This window comes from Plectropomus leopardus, chromosome 9 (assembly GCF_008729295.1).
Source record: "Plectropomus leopardus isolate mb chromosome 9, YSFRI_Pleo_2.0, whole genome shotgun sequence".
Taxonomy (NCBI): domain Eukaryota; kingdom Metazoa; phylum Chordata; class Actinopteri; order Perciformes; family Serranidae; genus Plectropomus; species Plectropomus leopardus.
The window spans coordinates 27,851,544-27,865,673 of NC_056471.1; the positions used below are offsets into that span (position 1 = coordinate 27,851,544).

Consider the following 14,130-nt stretch of genomic DNA (forward strand, 5'->3'; position numbering starts at 1 on the left):
GATTAGTTGTCTTGTTCTGAAATCCCGCCGCAAGGTGAGCTCACTATTAAATGGGAGAGGAAGCGATCCTGGAGCGATCCAGCTCCTTTCACACCCTGACAAGAACAAACAAGATTCCTGATCAACAGAAAAAGGAAGTGCATGAGCAGGTGGCTTTTAAAGAAATGTTTTTAGGTTATTTATCCAGCTACTGTGCCAGGAGGTATCGCCACCTGTAGCCTCTGAGAGGTTTGAGCTGAGGTGCTTCTTTTACCACATTAAAAGGCTTTGCAGTTTTGTACTTTTAGTGTAATAAATGATACAAATTAAATATCAGATCATTCATTGTTCTTTTATTTCACTTAAAAAATTACTAAATCATTTACAGACAGCCCCAAAGCTACAAGGTTTTGCTGTGCTGCTGTAAGTTGGCAGCTTAACTGACACAATGTCTGTAGTTTCGCATTTTCCTCTCCAGTAAAATTTCTCATATCAGTTACACAAAGGCCACATTAAAGAGCATAGCCATCTTGTGAAATTGAATAATTTGAATGACTTTTCACTTAAAATAATAGTTTGAAAAGGATAAGTGTTCTTTTTTTATAGGTTTTTTAAATGGACATGATAAGGTTACAATGTTTTATTGTTGCCTCAAGCATATAAAGACACCTGCATATAAAAAACAGGGTTTCCCACACATTCATATATTTGTGTCGGGCTGTTACAATAAAATCATCTGCTGTCACAAATAGATTTTTTAGCGCTACTGAAACATATATATCGTGCGGATATTAATTGCACCAAACACTCAGGGTACAGAACGTACTATTATCGCTGCCGGAGCAGCAGGACACAAGGTGCAGTGAGAGTTTAAGTTAACCATTCATTCTGCTGGGTCTAAAAGTTTGCTTTCACTCACTCTGCACTCTGCTTCTCCTCTGACTTGTATTAAAAAAAAAGTATAGCCAATCACTACTTTGAAGATATAGCTTCCATTCCAGTCAAAAAAAACAAAACTCAATACCATAAATTAAAAATATAAACATCATGCACTGCCCATCATTTTTCAGAAACGTATTTTATTCTGTTGCCAATCTGTATAAAAATCATACTCAAATGTAAATCTCAATCCACCTTCACGCCAGTGGCCTTTATTTTGCATCTCCGTCGTGTTGACAGAAATCAAAACTGGTGGCGGAGAGAGAAATAGTGAATACATATACCTTTAATCCCCCTTATCCTGCTGTTAGGCCAGGGTGTGTCCCTCGGTCTGCTATAATAGTCTGCAATGAGAAGCTTGAGTAAACACAATCAATGGAAGATACTAGCATATGCACCGCCGAGACTTCCGAAGTCTCCCCCCACTTTTTATTCACCCCTCCACGTATTCGATTACACACCCCTACCTTTGTGGATTCCAGGCAAATTACAACCTGAGACAAAAGGTATTGATGCAATATTACATATGGGCAGCAACAATGTTATTGGCAGGATTGGAAGAAAAAAATTCTAGCAGAGGGGTGCCCTCAGTGTGTGTGTGTGTGTGTGTGTGTGTGTGTGTGTGTGTGTGTGTGTGTGTGGTGCTCCTCCATGCTCTCTTACTCCTGGATTACAATCTCTTCATCCATTATTAATGAAGTTAAACTACTAGTGGCATGCTGAATGTGCTGCATGGGAGATTTGTAGCTAATCCAGCGCAAAACAGCCCCAGTCACATAATGAAGGGAAAAAAAGCACAAATGTCAACAGTTTCACACTGGGACTGGATTAGACACCCCCACCTCACCCTCCTCGTTCACACACGGCCTCGCTCGCTCGCTCTTTCTCTCTTACAACGCACAGAAACACACACACACACACACACACACACACTGACTGAATCACACAGCAGATCTTACATCGGGCATGAAGAGTTATGAGTGCACAAACATCACCTTTCCTGTGATGTTTCCCCGCAAACAGATTAGTGAATCTGAAGTACTGATTTGAAGGGAAAAGGCCAAAGGGGCTGCCGAGGTCTATATGTGAAATCGTTCAACGCAGTCTGCCAAGGAGTAACAGTTGTGATGCTGTTTCTCAAAATCAGCCACATATGACACAGAGATGTACGACATATGCTTACAGTACGAGTGGATGTTGACCCGCGTCATCCGTGAGGTTCTCATGTGTCACTTGTCTAGTGATAGCACGGGGGTTGGTCGTTGTGTTGTGGTGAAGCACTCTGCTCTCATGTACAGTTCAGCCAGGCGATGTGGCTCCATGAAAAGCAGAGACGAGCATGAAACGCTGGAACTAATCAGAACACAGGACATGGGACTAGCATCCTGATTTCAGATTAGCCACCCTCCCTCCCTCCCTCCCTCCGTTTCTCTGCCTCTGTCTTCATGTCTTCTTTGTCATCCTTTAGCTACCTTATGGAAGTGATCTTTTTGATTTGCATCTTGTGCTTATTTAACGCATCTGCTATATTCTCTCCTAATGCTTTATTTTTTCTTAAATGTTTGCATATCCATTACTTTCTTTACCTTTAACGTCTATTCTCTTTGCTCTTATCCCTCTGAAATTCTCTGTTCAAACGCCCAAAAGACAGAAAAAAAAAAGGTTTTAATTGCCAGTCTGAATTGCTTTTTCATTGTCACTTTATTAGTTCATCTGACATTAAGTTAATGTTGGCAGTTTTCTATTTGGTTGAGTGTTTTTTCATCCAAACCAAACTTTCGGTCAACAAAGAAGCAGTTAGACGTAGCAGTTAAGTTAACACTTGTCATGTCAAATCATTTTTAGTACCACCTACAAAACTCAATTTGTCTTAATTCTCCAATCAGGGATACATTGGTCATTAAAGCCTTGTTCATCACATTGGAGAGACTCTGATAACCAGTTTCAGACATTAATTACAAGTCAACTTCCAAGTGATATGGCTGGGAAACTTAAAATTTTCTGCAATGGAAGTGTTTGAAAACTAAGCCAGTATTTACGTTATAGGTTAGCTAAAGCCTGTTGTCAAGTGTAATAAAACCAAAACTGTTTCTCAGGAAGTACAGTGGACATGTAATTGCTGTTCACTAATCAGAGAGTCAGGTTGGGTTGTTTTTTATCTGATGAGCAGGTAGCACCTTGTATAGCAGCCTTTTCACCAGTATATGAATGTGTGTGTGAATGGTGCTTGTGTTGTAATGCACTCTGAGCGGTCACCAAGACTGAAATAGTGCTGTACATACGCAGCGCATTTACAGTACATTGTCAGTGCAAAAAGTTTTAATCGTCACATAACCAACTCTTTGTAGTAGTAGTAGTAGTAGTAGTACAAGTAGTAGTAGTTGTAGAAGTAGTAGTAGTAGTAGTAACATAGTGATCCATCCAATGTCACATGAAACCATGAAGAGCTCAGCACCCGAATTACTTGACTCAAAGATGTGTGCAGTAATTCAGGGGCCTGTAACTAGGCTACAGCTTTAAACCAGTTTTACACACTTCCTTCTAAACAGCTGTCTATCATGTTTCAAGTGTTATTTAGTTATTTTCTGTTTGCACACCAACAGAGTCAGCAAGGCAGGGCTACCAAAAAGGGTCACATGACAATCACACTTACCACATAGTAGTGATGCAATTGTGTTTTTAAAAAGCTTGGTTTTCTCCACCACCATTGAAGTGCACGACTGCCAATTTACAAAAGTATCCATTTTGGAGATTTAAAAATAAGAATAATAAAAACAGCTTAGTTACCAGTGGAAAAGAAAATGTTGTGACTGTATGTTTCTGCAAACCACAGATATGTTCCATTAGTATGTTTCATACGTATCATATCAAGGTTTCCAAAGTGACATAGTATATCAGCTAACTTTGTACTCAGGTGGTAGAGGGTTTGTCAAACTCGGTTGGTTTTTTTGTGGGTCATCACTACATTACCAGTGAGTTTTTAGCCACCAGATACATTTTTGTTTTTTTAAGCAACCCGCCACTGTGTTTCCAACGGGGACGGTGTTACAAAAAGCAGTAGTTTTTCACCAAGGCATTGTTGCATTTTCAGATGTGATTGTGCCCCCAAAAGCAGGTATTTTAACCAACAAAAATCTCTTCCTAACCATAACAAAGTGTTTTTAGTGCCTAAACCTTAAAACGTACGTAAACGTAAGTTTCAATGTATTAATAACAAACATTTGTCACATATCCATGGTTTGCAGAAATGGACAATGCCAACATTTACTCTGGCGATTAAGCAATAAAAAAAAAGTCAAAGCTCCAGAAAAGCAAGTGGACTCTAACCCTTCCTGAATTACTTCTTTTGCACTTACCCCTTACATATACTATATATTTTCTTGAAACACATATACTGATGATGGTTTATTTTGCACATATCACCCAGCCTACACTCCACCGTCTCCATCTGCCTCTGTATCTCTCTGCTCCTTCCCTTCCTCCTCCTCGTGCCCGCTCTCTCTGCCACAGTAGACCAATTAGGACTAAGCTGATTCCAGTTGTGACCTTTGGGTCCACCTCAGGTCTGCTGACAGGAGAGTTAACATGTAGCCGAACTGTTTTACATGTTATCGACGGGGTGGGAGGCATCATAGTCATTTTATCACACCAATTTCATTCTTGGCCGATTTCCCCTTAGGCAGGTTAGTGGCAGCTTCCCATTGATTTTTCATGTAATTGATCAGAGACCTGCTTGAGCAATTTATTGGCCCGCTCGCACCTGTGATTAAGGCTGAGGCCGCCATGTGTTTATGCATGCACCGACTATTACTTTCCCCAAGATCAACCATAAAAGCGCTGCTGTGCTGCCTGTCTGCGGTCGTCAATGTAATGAATGTCGCCCAAGTCTCGGGGACACTTTTAATCATGCTTGACCAGAGCCATGTCATGTCCAAAGTCAAGAGGAACGGAGACGGGCTCGTCTGACTGACCGGCAATGACAGGAGTTAATGTGTTCACATGAAAACATGGACCAGAGTTTAATTCAAAGTAATCCTCGTTCATTTGAAGCCGCTTCATGCATGGGATTAATATTAGAGCAGTCGGGGGGCCAAAACCACAATGACATCAGCTGAGCATTTTCTTTGGAAGCCGAGGAGAGGATAATTACAGAAGAAGACAAAGACGAAGAGCTGAGTACTTTTTAAATATACACCATGTTAGCCGGGCATGTCGGGAGAAGTGAGGGTAGCCTATCATGTAAGTCATTTACTGGCCTGGCATATAACGTTCGAAACCACAAGCGCATGTTGCTGAGTTGGAGTGCTTAGCGTTGGTGTAGCTCGTCTCCCTTTGGTACTGTGACAGAGCTGGAATAGTAAGGATCAGGCATAAAGCCGCTCAACAAGCTCAAGAGCCATCAAAGAGCCACCCTTTTAATTTGCTTAATTTACAGGCAGCTTTTTCGCTAATAACGCTCTTGGAGTGATACTTGACAAATTGAAATACACACAGGATATTTCTGTCTCAAAGGAGAAAGACTAATCTAATGTTTTTGTCTCTCTTTCCCCTCCTCTTCTCTACCTTCCTCTCTCTTTCTCTCCATATTCATCCCCCCATCGAGAAGTCACACCCCACAATAAAACTCAATTCCCAGCCATTACTTTATTTCTAACATATTAGCAGTACATAAACTGATTTGTTTAAAGATTTGTGGCTTTGGAAACACCAATTTGACTCCAAATTTTATTACATGGCCGCAGAGTGTTGGCCAGACAGAACGCTAGGCGACAATCGCATGTGGTTTGAGGCTAAAAACTGAGAGAGAGAGAGAGAAAAAAAGAAGAAAATCAGGCTGCAGTAAAAGAGCACCCTTTGAATAATGGAACCTCTTCACATCTGCATTACTCAAGCTTCCCGCTGCAACAGCACGATGACAGGACTTGTACATTTCAGTGAATGCTGAGGGGAGAAAGGTTTACATTCACTTTTAATGACAGCCTCCAGGAATTAATTCAAAAGTCACGGTGTGAAGTGAGGGGAGACATTTAAGAATTTAGTTTGTTTGATTTAACTGGAATTTAATAGATTGTTTATTGCATGAGCATGATGCAAAGGCTGCAGAGACAGATCTTTCAAAATAAACAGTTTATTCTATTTGACTTTTGATATAAATTGGGCCTTCATTTCTCAATAAGACTAATAAGCTTGCGTAAGATGCTATTTGGTGCACAATGAAACGTAAAAAATACAAGTATTACAATGTTTCAACACACATGGATATAAAAGGCCTTATTCTGCAGAGTGTGCATGTCAGTTTATGATGCATTTTTCAGAATACTGTTTTGGCTTTAAAACTGCATATTTATTCACTTTGCATAATCAGGCCTTGCAAATCTAGAACAGAGGAAAGGAGGACAGACTGGAGACAGGAGAAACCAAGAATGAGGATCATTTTTTGTTTATTGTCACGTCTATGAAGACCTAAAGGATGCTCTTTCCAGTAAAATGACCTCCATTATTGTTGATTTCTTTTGGGGGCTTGACCATGAAAAAACTGAGTCATGTTTTAGAAAGGGAACTGCTTTTAAGTCACAATTTGTTTGAAAGGCCTGGGACAGAAGGCAGAATATTTTGTTAGGAGAATGCGCAAGAAAATACCATTGATCACGCAATGTCATTGTAATGTTGTCTTGTAAACCCATGAGAGTTGGGCATATGTTTGTGCACATGACACAAAATAAAGAATTAATCAATAAATCAATTTAGATACTGGTTTGGAATATGTTGTGTTTTATGCCTTGTAGATGATCTGAATTCTGCACTGATTTGAAGCTTAAGAGCCATAATCAGTCAGAGTGAAAATGTGTAAAAAAGGCAGATAATTCCTTCAAACTAAAACTTTAAAATTAGAAATTCACACACTTTTTTAAGGTGCCAAACTACAATGGCCTACGTTACAGATTGTGTGTGTTGTGGCTGACTTGTTGGCCAGTCAATCATCTGCCCTCTTTAAAGTGGAGGCTTGGATGCGTGCTGATACACATGGAAAGCCGGAAAGAGTGTTTAAAGTCCTCTCTAGTATGCAGGGGAAAAGGGGGGTGTAAAGTTGAAATGTCCAACTGTACTGACGCTGGGATGGCTGATGTGCTCGTTAAGAATCAGGAGAGAGCATCAGCAGAGCAGGTCACCCTGTTTCTCACATCACAGCCCCATCAGAAATTCTTTCAAGTGTCCTTCTGCGTCGCCAAAGATGACAACGGCGAATCGATAAGCGCTTGAAATGAAAAGAAGCCGCCGGTTTGCCCCCGAGGCGAAAGATTTCATACCCGCCAGTCTTCTCTGAACTTCAGGCATTCCTCTGCACCTTTTCTGCGTGAGAAAGAGGAGGCTCTTGACTGATTTTTTTTTCTTCTTCTTCTTCTTCTTTGTATAAGAAGGTAAGAGGAGAATATAGCCGAACCATCATGCCTCTCCAGACGCCTCTTTTTCTCCCCCGCGTGCAGGCGGGGCGTGATTTGATGTGCATGATGCCGGGTTGATGTCTTTACACGAGCTGTGGGGTCGTTTACTTGCATTTTGTGCGTGTGCGTGCGCGTTTACGCTTTTACGGGTGCCATATCGCATTTAATATTAAAGCGCAAGGGTCAAATTTTGAAAAACAAAGCGAGCTGTGTTGGCAAATATGCACATTTTTATTTATTTTTCATATATTGGTTTGCATTTGACCCAAACCGCTCTGTCTGCACGTGTGTTTGCGCGAGTGGAAAATTAATAAAATATGGCCTTCTTGGGCCTTCGTAGAAGACTGAAAGGAATTTGCCTGTGCTAAAATCTGACTTAAATTAATGTCTACAACCCTGACAAAATAAACTAGATCTAATCAGCTGTTAAAAATGACACTGACTTTTTATAATTTCTCCTTTTAAGTCTATATAAGGCTGCAGAAAACATTTATTACATGTGTTTGGGATACCCAATTTTTGATCTCGGGATGGAGGGGTTGGATGATGCGCTTGTTTTGCTCCAGTGTCCCCTATTGCCTGGAAATTCCCGTGTGGACGTGCGCATTAATTACCGGTTTAATGGGAGTATGACTAAAAATGTAAAAGACGGATTAGGCGCGGGGAACGCGGGGCCTACGTCCGGTCTGCTCGCTTCACTTAAGATGCTGAATGGAAAATCAGTCTGTATCTAACGAAACGGATCTATAAAGGAACATTTGCATCCGAGCCAGCTGTTCACTTCATCTGCACATAAATCCGCAACACGATAGGGCTCTGTCTGGCCCTGAAGGAGCCTTAATACAGCCTTTTAAATACGTTTGTTTTCCTCTAAATACTGCCTTTTTAAAAATGTGTTGAATTATTTTATAATATCCCTCCAGTGTTCAAACAATGCGCTTAAATATGTGTTAATTAATTTGCTGATTACATAACAGGCTGCTATGTGTGACTGTAAATACAATATTTCTTTCAATTAACTGCCAGTAAGTGGGTTTAGTCATGAATCCGTGGTTAGGAGTGTTGTTTATTTTACGCACGCGGAGTTTAGATAATAAGCAGCTGCGTTGTTTATTGTAAATTGCAGATTTAGGCAAATTAACATTAAATGTTTTGCATGCCTGCACCTCAGATGGTGCAATGTTACAGTAAACGCGCCGGGGCGGGCCCAACAGGAACATCTTTTTTTTTTTTTTTTTTTTTAACGTGCGCGCTTTTTAAAGATCGTGATTTTTTTGTGTTTGATTGTTGTTGAAAGTTGAGAGGCTCCAAGTTTGCCCTCTGCTAGACTACACAGGCACAGGCGCGTATATACACAAACACACCCCTTTAAAAGGCACACACACACACTCACACACACGGGGTCCCTCTCCGAGCTCAAAAGAAGGAGGCAAAAAAAATGCGCCACTCTTGGAGCGTCTTTCAAGGGGAAAAAAGTTGAGGAAGACAGAAGAGGACGAACCAAGGGGAGACTCGGATGAAAGCGCCTCCTTCGCTATTTCTCCTCGCACTGTAAATAGATGGTTATTTATGCGCATAAATGAAACTATCCTAAAAGGTTTCGCTGCGTCTTTCGCTTTTTTTTGGATAACGTAGCCGGGGAGCCACATCCATGCAACGCGCACATTTCTGGACAGAAACTTAACACTTCTGGACTTTTGAAGTTGCCTGATTTTCTCGATACAAGCGCAACTTCTGGTGTCCGAGCGTGTTTGGACGGTGGGATTTATCTCTTCGCTTTAGAATCAAACGCCGACGGCTGGGAGAGTCAAACCCCACCGGTGTCTACAACTGGTAAGTGCAGCAGAGGAGAGAAAGAAATAAAAAGTGAGATGTGAGTTCAGGCAAGTGGAGGAATTTGTTACACTTCGTGTTTGTGCGTTTCTCGTGAATTTCAAAGCCGTGGCTTGGACATAAAGGAGCATGAAGTGATGTGAGGGCAGGGTTCGCCTTACAGGTCGGCGGATGATAATGATGTATCATCACCGATGATGGAGTGCGAAGAAGGGGGGTAAAGCGCACTGTACTGTCCTGTAGCTTGTGATAATTGCGTAAAAACAGTTAAATGTTGACTACAGTATCAGTTAATGACACATCTGCGCTTTTTAGTATCACATCCTGCAACACCATCCTCCTTGGAGCTCTAAAATGATTTAATGTAACGCGAATTGCAACAAAACGCGTAAAATTGTGCGTAAATCTAAAAAACAAAGCTTATAAACTCCGAAAGCTAAAATAAAATTGTGCGTAAACGCTCCAAAGCAAACTATAAATAACCCTGTTAATCTAAAAAAGAATAGTAACGTGAGTTCAGATTTATTTTACCGTCCTCTGCATTCTTTAGTAATGTAAGTTAACAGAAAAAAATGGGGGAAATAAAGGCGACGTTCACGGTCTCACGCCTTTAATTAATACGGGACCATATGGTGGAGGTTAGTCGATTCATCTCCCGGTAAAGGCTGCAGTCTCATGCTCTACTGTGTTAATTTCAGAAGTAAAGCCAGTGTGAGCCAATGCCAGCTTTCTGTCTGCACTGGGCCTCGTGCCACGTGAGTCACTGGTTCGTATCAACTGTTGGTGGTGAGAGCAGAGAGTGAGGTGAGAATGAATGGATGAGCGGGATTAATATAAATAATCTGAATATTAATGCAGCGAGAGTTTTAAACCGCTCCAACACTGTGGCAAATGGTAGGGAAAAAAAGGAAATAAAAAAAAACTTATATTGCCTGTTATCAGGGTTAATTTCCACCAAAACACCATTACAACATGAGCAGAAATTATTATTATTATTATATTAGTGATAGTGTTGTACGTGTTAAATGTATTGTGTTATGCAAAGTTGTCTATTTCAGATTAAATATCGTTTTTTTTGTTTCTGCCTAAAACGTAAATTTATACACATTTTTTACATTTATGTTAAGTATTTTTTCTGGGGTTTTTTTCTTTTTAATTTTACTGTAATGCATGTCTTTCATTTTAATTTTCCGCCAAAAATTGGATAAGATTAAATTCTTCGATTTTGCAATTATGTCCCGATTTTTTCCCACAAGAAAATAAAATAGAGTAAAATAATAAATAAATTGTGACTTCGGGGGCCGCGGAGCAGCCAGGCAGGCTGAAATATTGGAGGGACCCCTCATTAAATCTCACTGATTAGATAACACTGAGCCGCATGCAATAACCTTACACCTTACAGTCTGACCCCCACTATTTCATTTTGCAGCGGGGATATAGAGGAGCGATGAGAAGAAAGGTTGCGCAGGTACACGCCGTAAAACTTAACCTCCAATATCTGCATCTTTTGAATTAGAAAAGAAGAAGAAGAAGAAGAAGAGAAAAAAGCCTCCTCACAGATGATGTAGAGCAGGTGAAGAGAAGAGCTGAGGAAAATGGTTAACAGCATGACTGCATGCAAATTCCCCCCGACTTGAATTATCATAAGCAAACAGTGTGAGCCTGGACTAATAAAACCCCATCTGTGTAACTTCATATCGAGGTAGTATGAGGGCTGCGATAATGAATTTTGTAATATCCCACCGACAGACATCTCAATCAGACTCTAATCCCGTGATTTTACTACGGAATCACTCCCACTTCCAACTGCTGCAGCCTGCACCAAAACACAAGAACCGGCTCGTGCACAACACGGCGGGTTTTTATAATATTCACGCTGCACAAAAATACATCTTACGCTGCCAAAAAAATACAATACATGACGTCAACACACTAATTAGTCTCAAATTGTGTAAAAAAAAAAAAGCGTCATAATGATCAGTTCTTTCATTTTTCTCTCACGCAAATCACCTTTTTTCTATTATTTTTTCATACCAGAGACGTTTTTGTGTAATTGTCCACTGTTACTCAGTTAATAGACAGTTATTTCCTGACACAGATCAAATAAGTTGACGCATTTCATTGATTTATTATTAATTTTTTTTTTTTTTTTTTACAAAAAAATTACTTTTGAATCAGACTTACAAAAATGCGCATTTTTGCAGCCAGTATATTTAGAGTGCACCGACCAACTGTCTTCCATTTACTTTATTGCAACATCAGCACTGCGCCTGCTTTTCCACCTTAAATGTCTAAATTTGAATTTTGCATCAATTTGAAATATTTTCCCCCAGACCACCAGCATTTTTCTTGTAATCTAACACTCATCCTTTGAGCACAGCACTATTCTTTTCAGTCTTATGTTGACTCCAATAATTATTGGCTGCAGAAGCCGAATTGGATGTCAGTGAACACCACAGCGGGGTTGTTTACCGGACTTACAGGCTAATTATGGCTCTTTTGTCTGTTTTTGCAGAAGCGGTTTCCCTTAAATTGCCATAATGGACTCCCACTGCCGCAAACTGGCCACCACCTGCGCGCAAATAGGTGAGTATCTGTTACCTCAGCAATACAGTACACTTTTCACAAAGAACAGATATAATGAAACTGGTTTTTATAATTTAATTTAACTAATTTGTTCCTTTAATTGTATACATAAAACATTGCGTTTATCTAGGCCTAATGTATATTATTTTATTAACATAAAAACGACACTCTTGACAATTACACAAGTGTTTATGCTGTGTCTTGCTTTCCAAAAAGGCAAGCCTATTTATTAATTACACCTAATGTCTTATTTTTATTTACTTCAATTTTCAATTAAAATGTGGCCCAAACACTGGTGTCTTCATCTTAAATGTAATTTAGTTTTATTATTATCATTTTTGTTTTAGTAAGTAAATGAACAGTTGTGATTCTACTTAATGAGCTGTTTACAATTTACAGTTTTTTGTTGGTTATTTTTTTCAAATAGGCTTCACATCTTTACTTAAAAGGCAGAATAACGTCGATTTCTCACAATATAAGTTCTCTTCACCATTTCAACTCGCACTTTAAGAATCTTTGATCTTAAATTTAATGCAAAAAAAGCTGCTTACGTTGGATTTTGTAGTGGATGTTTCTGGTTTGCTCCAAAATATTGAGCCATTTTGGCCTTTTTGCTCGTCAGTGTGGAGAGAAGTTGACGGTGAATGAAAGTTGTTTGCTGTCTTAGAGGGACACCTGGTGGTCGGATGTGGATGTGCAGCTGCAGAGCATCATCAGGGTTTGATCAGGATGAGCTGCTGCAGCGATGATACTTGTTATAATTACAAGATGGACATTTATGACCACTGACATATTATTACACTCTTTAATTTACTGCCGTTTGGCGCAGTAACACGTTGCTGCAAAGCGACTTAACATTTATTTTAATGCGGTTTTACAGGCTATTTAAATTTTATTCGCATTAACGGCGACATGTTGTCCTTAAATAGCATCTAAACCCAACAAGAGACTAAACAAAATCTCCCTTGCTCGACAAACTCCGGGATTTATTAATTATTCTCCAATATGCTGTGGAAATGGCATCAGATCTTGTTAGAGTCTTAAACGAATAACCGATAACTCTCATTCTGCTCCATTTAGCCGACATTGACAGGGCTATGTGTGGCAGAGGGCAGGCTGTTCATAGCTTCACAGCTGCACAGTGTGAACGACCATTGATTAAGCATAATAGGATAACTAAAATAAAAACTGGATTGCACGCAGAGGGGGTGAGCCGGAGGGATGCTTGCAAATATAGACACACACCAGCGCCAACTGTTTTGCTCTAATATATGCAGCGCTTGTTGGATTGACTCCGGGGAAAACTAAATGTATAATGAAAGCCTATTCGTGAGGAGGAATATACTAATGGAGGAATCTGATGTCTCCTTAATCCTATGTAAAAAGCCTTGTCGTCTCCCCTATATTGACTGAATTGCTAATTAATGGCCCTCAATGGCGGAGGCCTATTGCGCGCAGTAATCCGCAGAAGAGAGATAAAGCATTCAGAAGGTAGAAATGAAGAGGAAACCGATAATCCACTTCAAGTTTAGTATTACAATACGGCTGCAGGGGAAAGGAGCAACAGACTGGTCGCTGATTGGCATAAAACATTATTATTAATTGTTTAAAAAAAGCCATATTTTGAAATAGAAAACTCCTTATTTTTAGAATAATGCAAACCAATATATGAAACTGGTGTAATAGTTTTTTTCTATGCATTTCCCCTAAAAATCTACGGTGGGACTAAACAAAGGCCTAATACCATATTACCATATTATCACGATATTTTAAGCACCATGCAATATTGTTAAACGTTTTGCAATATGCTACTATTGCTGAAACATTTATTAAGATATTTTGTAATGAATTACCTTTTTTAAAATTATAAATTATCTACTCAAAAGAATATATAGATTTTATTGTTCTACTAGACTACCAAAATTTCAATTTGTACTTGCTATCTTGTTGAATTTTATAATAATTAAAAAAAGATACTTGGCCTTTGAGTAATGACAATATTGCCGCACAAAATATCACGACACTGCGCTGTATCGTTTTCCCCTGCACCACTATTAAAAACTGCCTTTTAGTTTGAAAATGTGGGTGCATGTTTGCATTGTTTACTGTTAAAATATATATAACAGTGACAACAAATCCATTATTATTAAATGACGTATGATTTAAAATGTGCATCATGTAAATATAATTAGTCAGAGAGCATCCAAACAAGGTTTTATTGCTCTGCACGAGGGGCAATTGGCTCCCTGTGCTTTAATAAAAAGTCTCTTCAGGGTGCGCGCGCCTCTCTCTCTCTCTGTGTGTGTGTTGTAGTCTATGGTCTGCTGGTATTTATATATCAGGGGCTTTC

General features: G+C 39.6%; 1 protein-coding gene across 2 annotated transcripts in view; it reads left to right on the top strand.

Moving 5' to 3' along the window:
* The window catches only part of pitx2 (paired-like homeodomain 2), a 64,975-nt gene that overhangs the window by 45,883 nt on the left and 4,962 nt on the right, over positions 1-14,130 (top strand). Inside the window, exons 1-2 of one of the 2 annotated variants that reach the window (XM_042493232.1) lie at positions 8,811-9,194; positions 11,710-11,780. In XM_042493232.1, the coding sequence (XP_042349166.1) occupies positions 11,735-11,780 (46 nt within the window). In that variant the 5' untranslated portion in view covers positions 8,811-9,194; positions 11,710-11,734. Of the gene's footprint in view, positions 1-8,810; positions 9,195-11,709; positions 11,781-14,130 lie in introns of those variants that run through there. The other variant, XM_042493233.1, reaches the window with a different exon arrangement.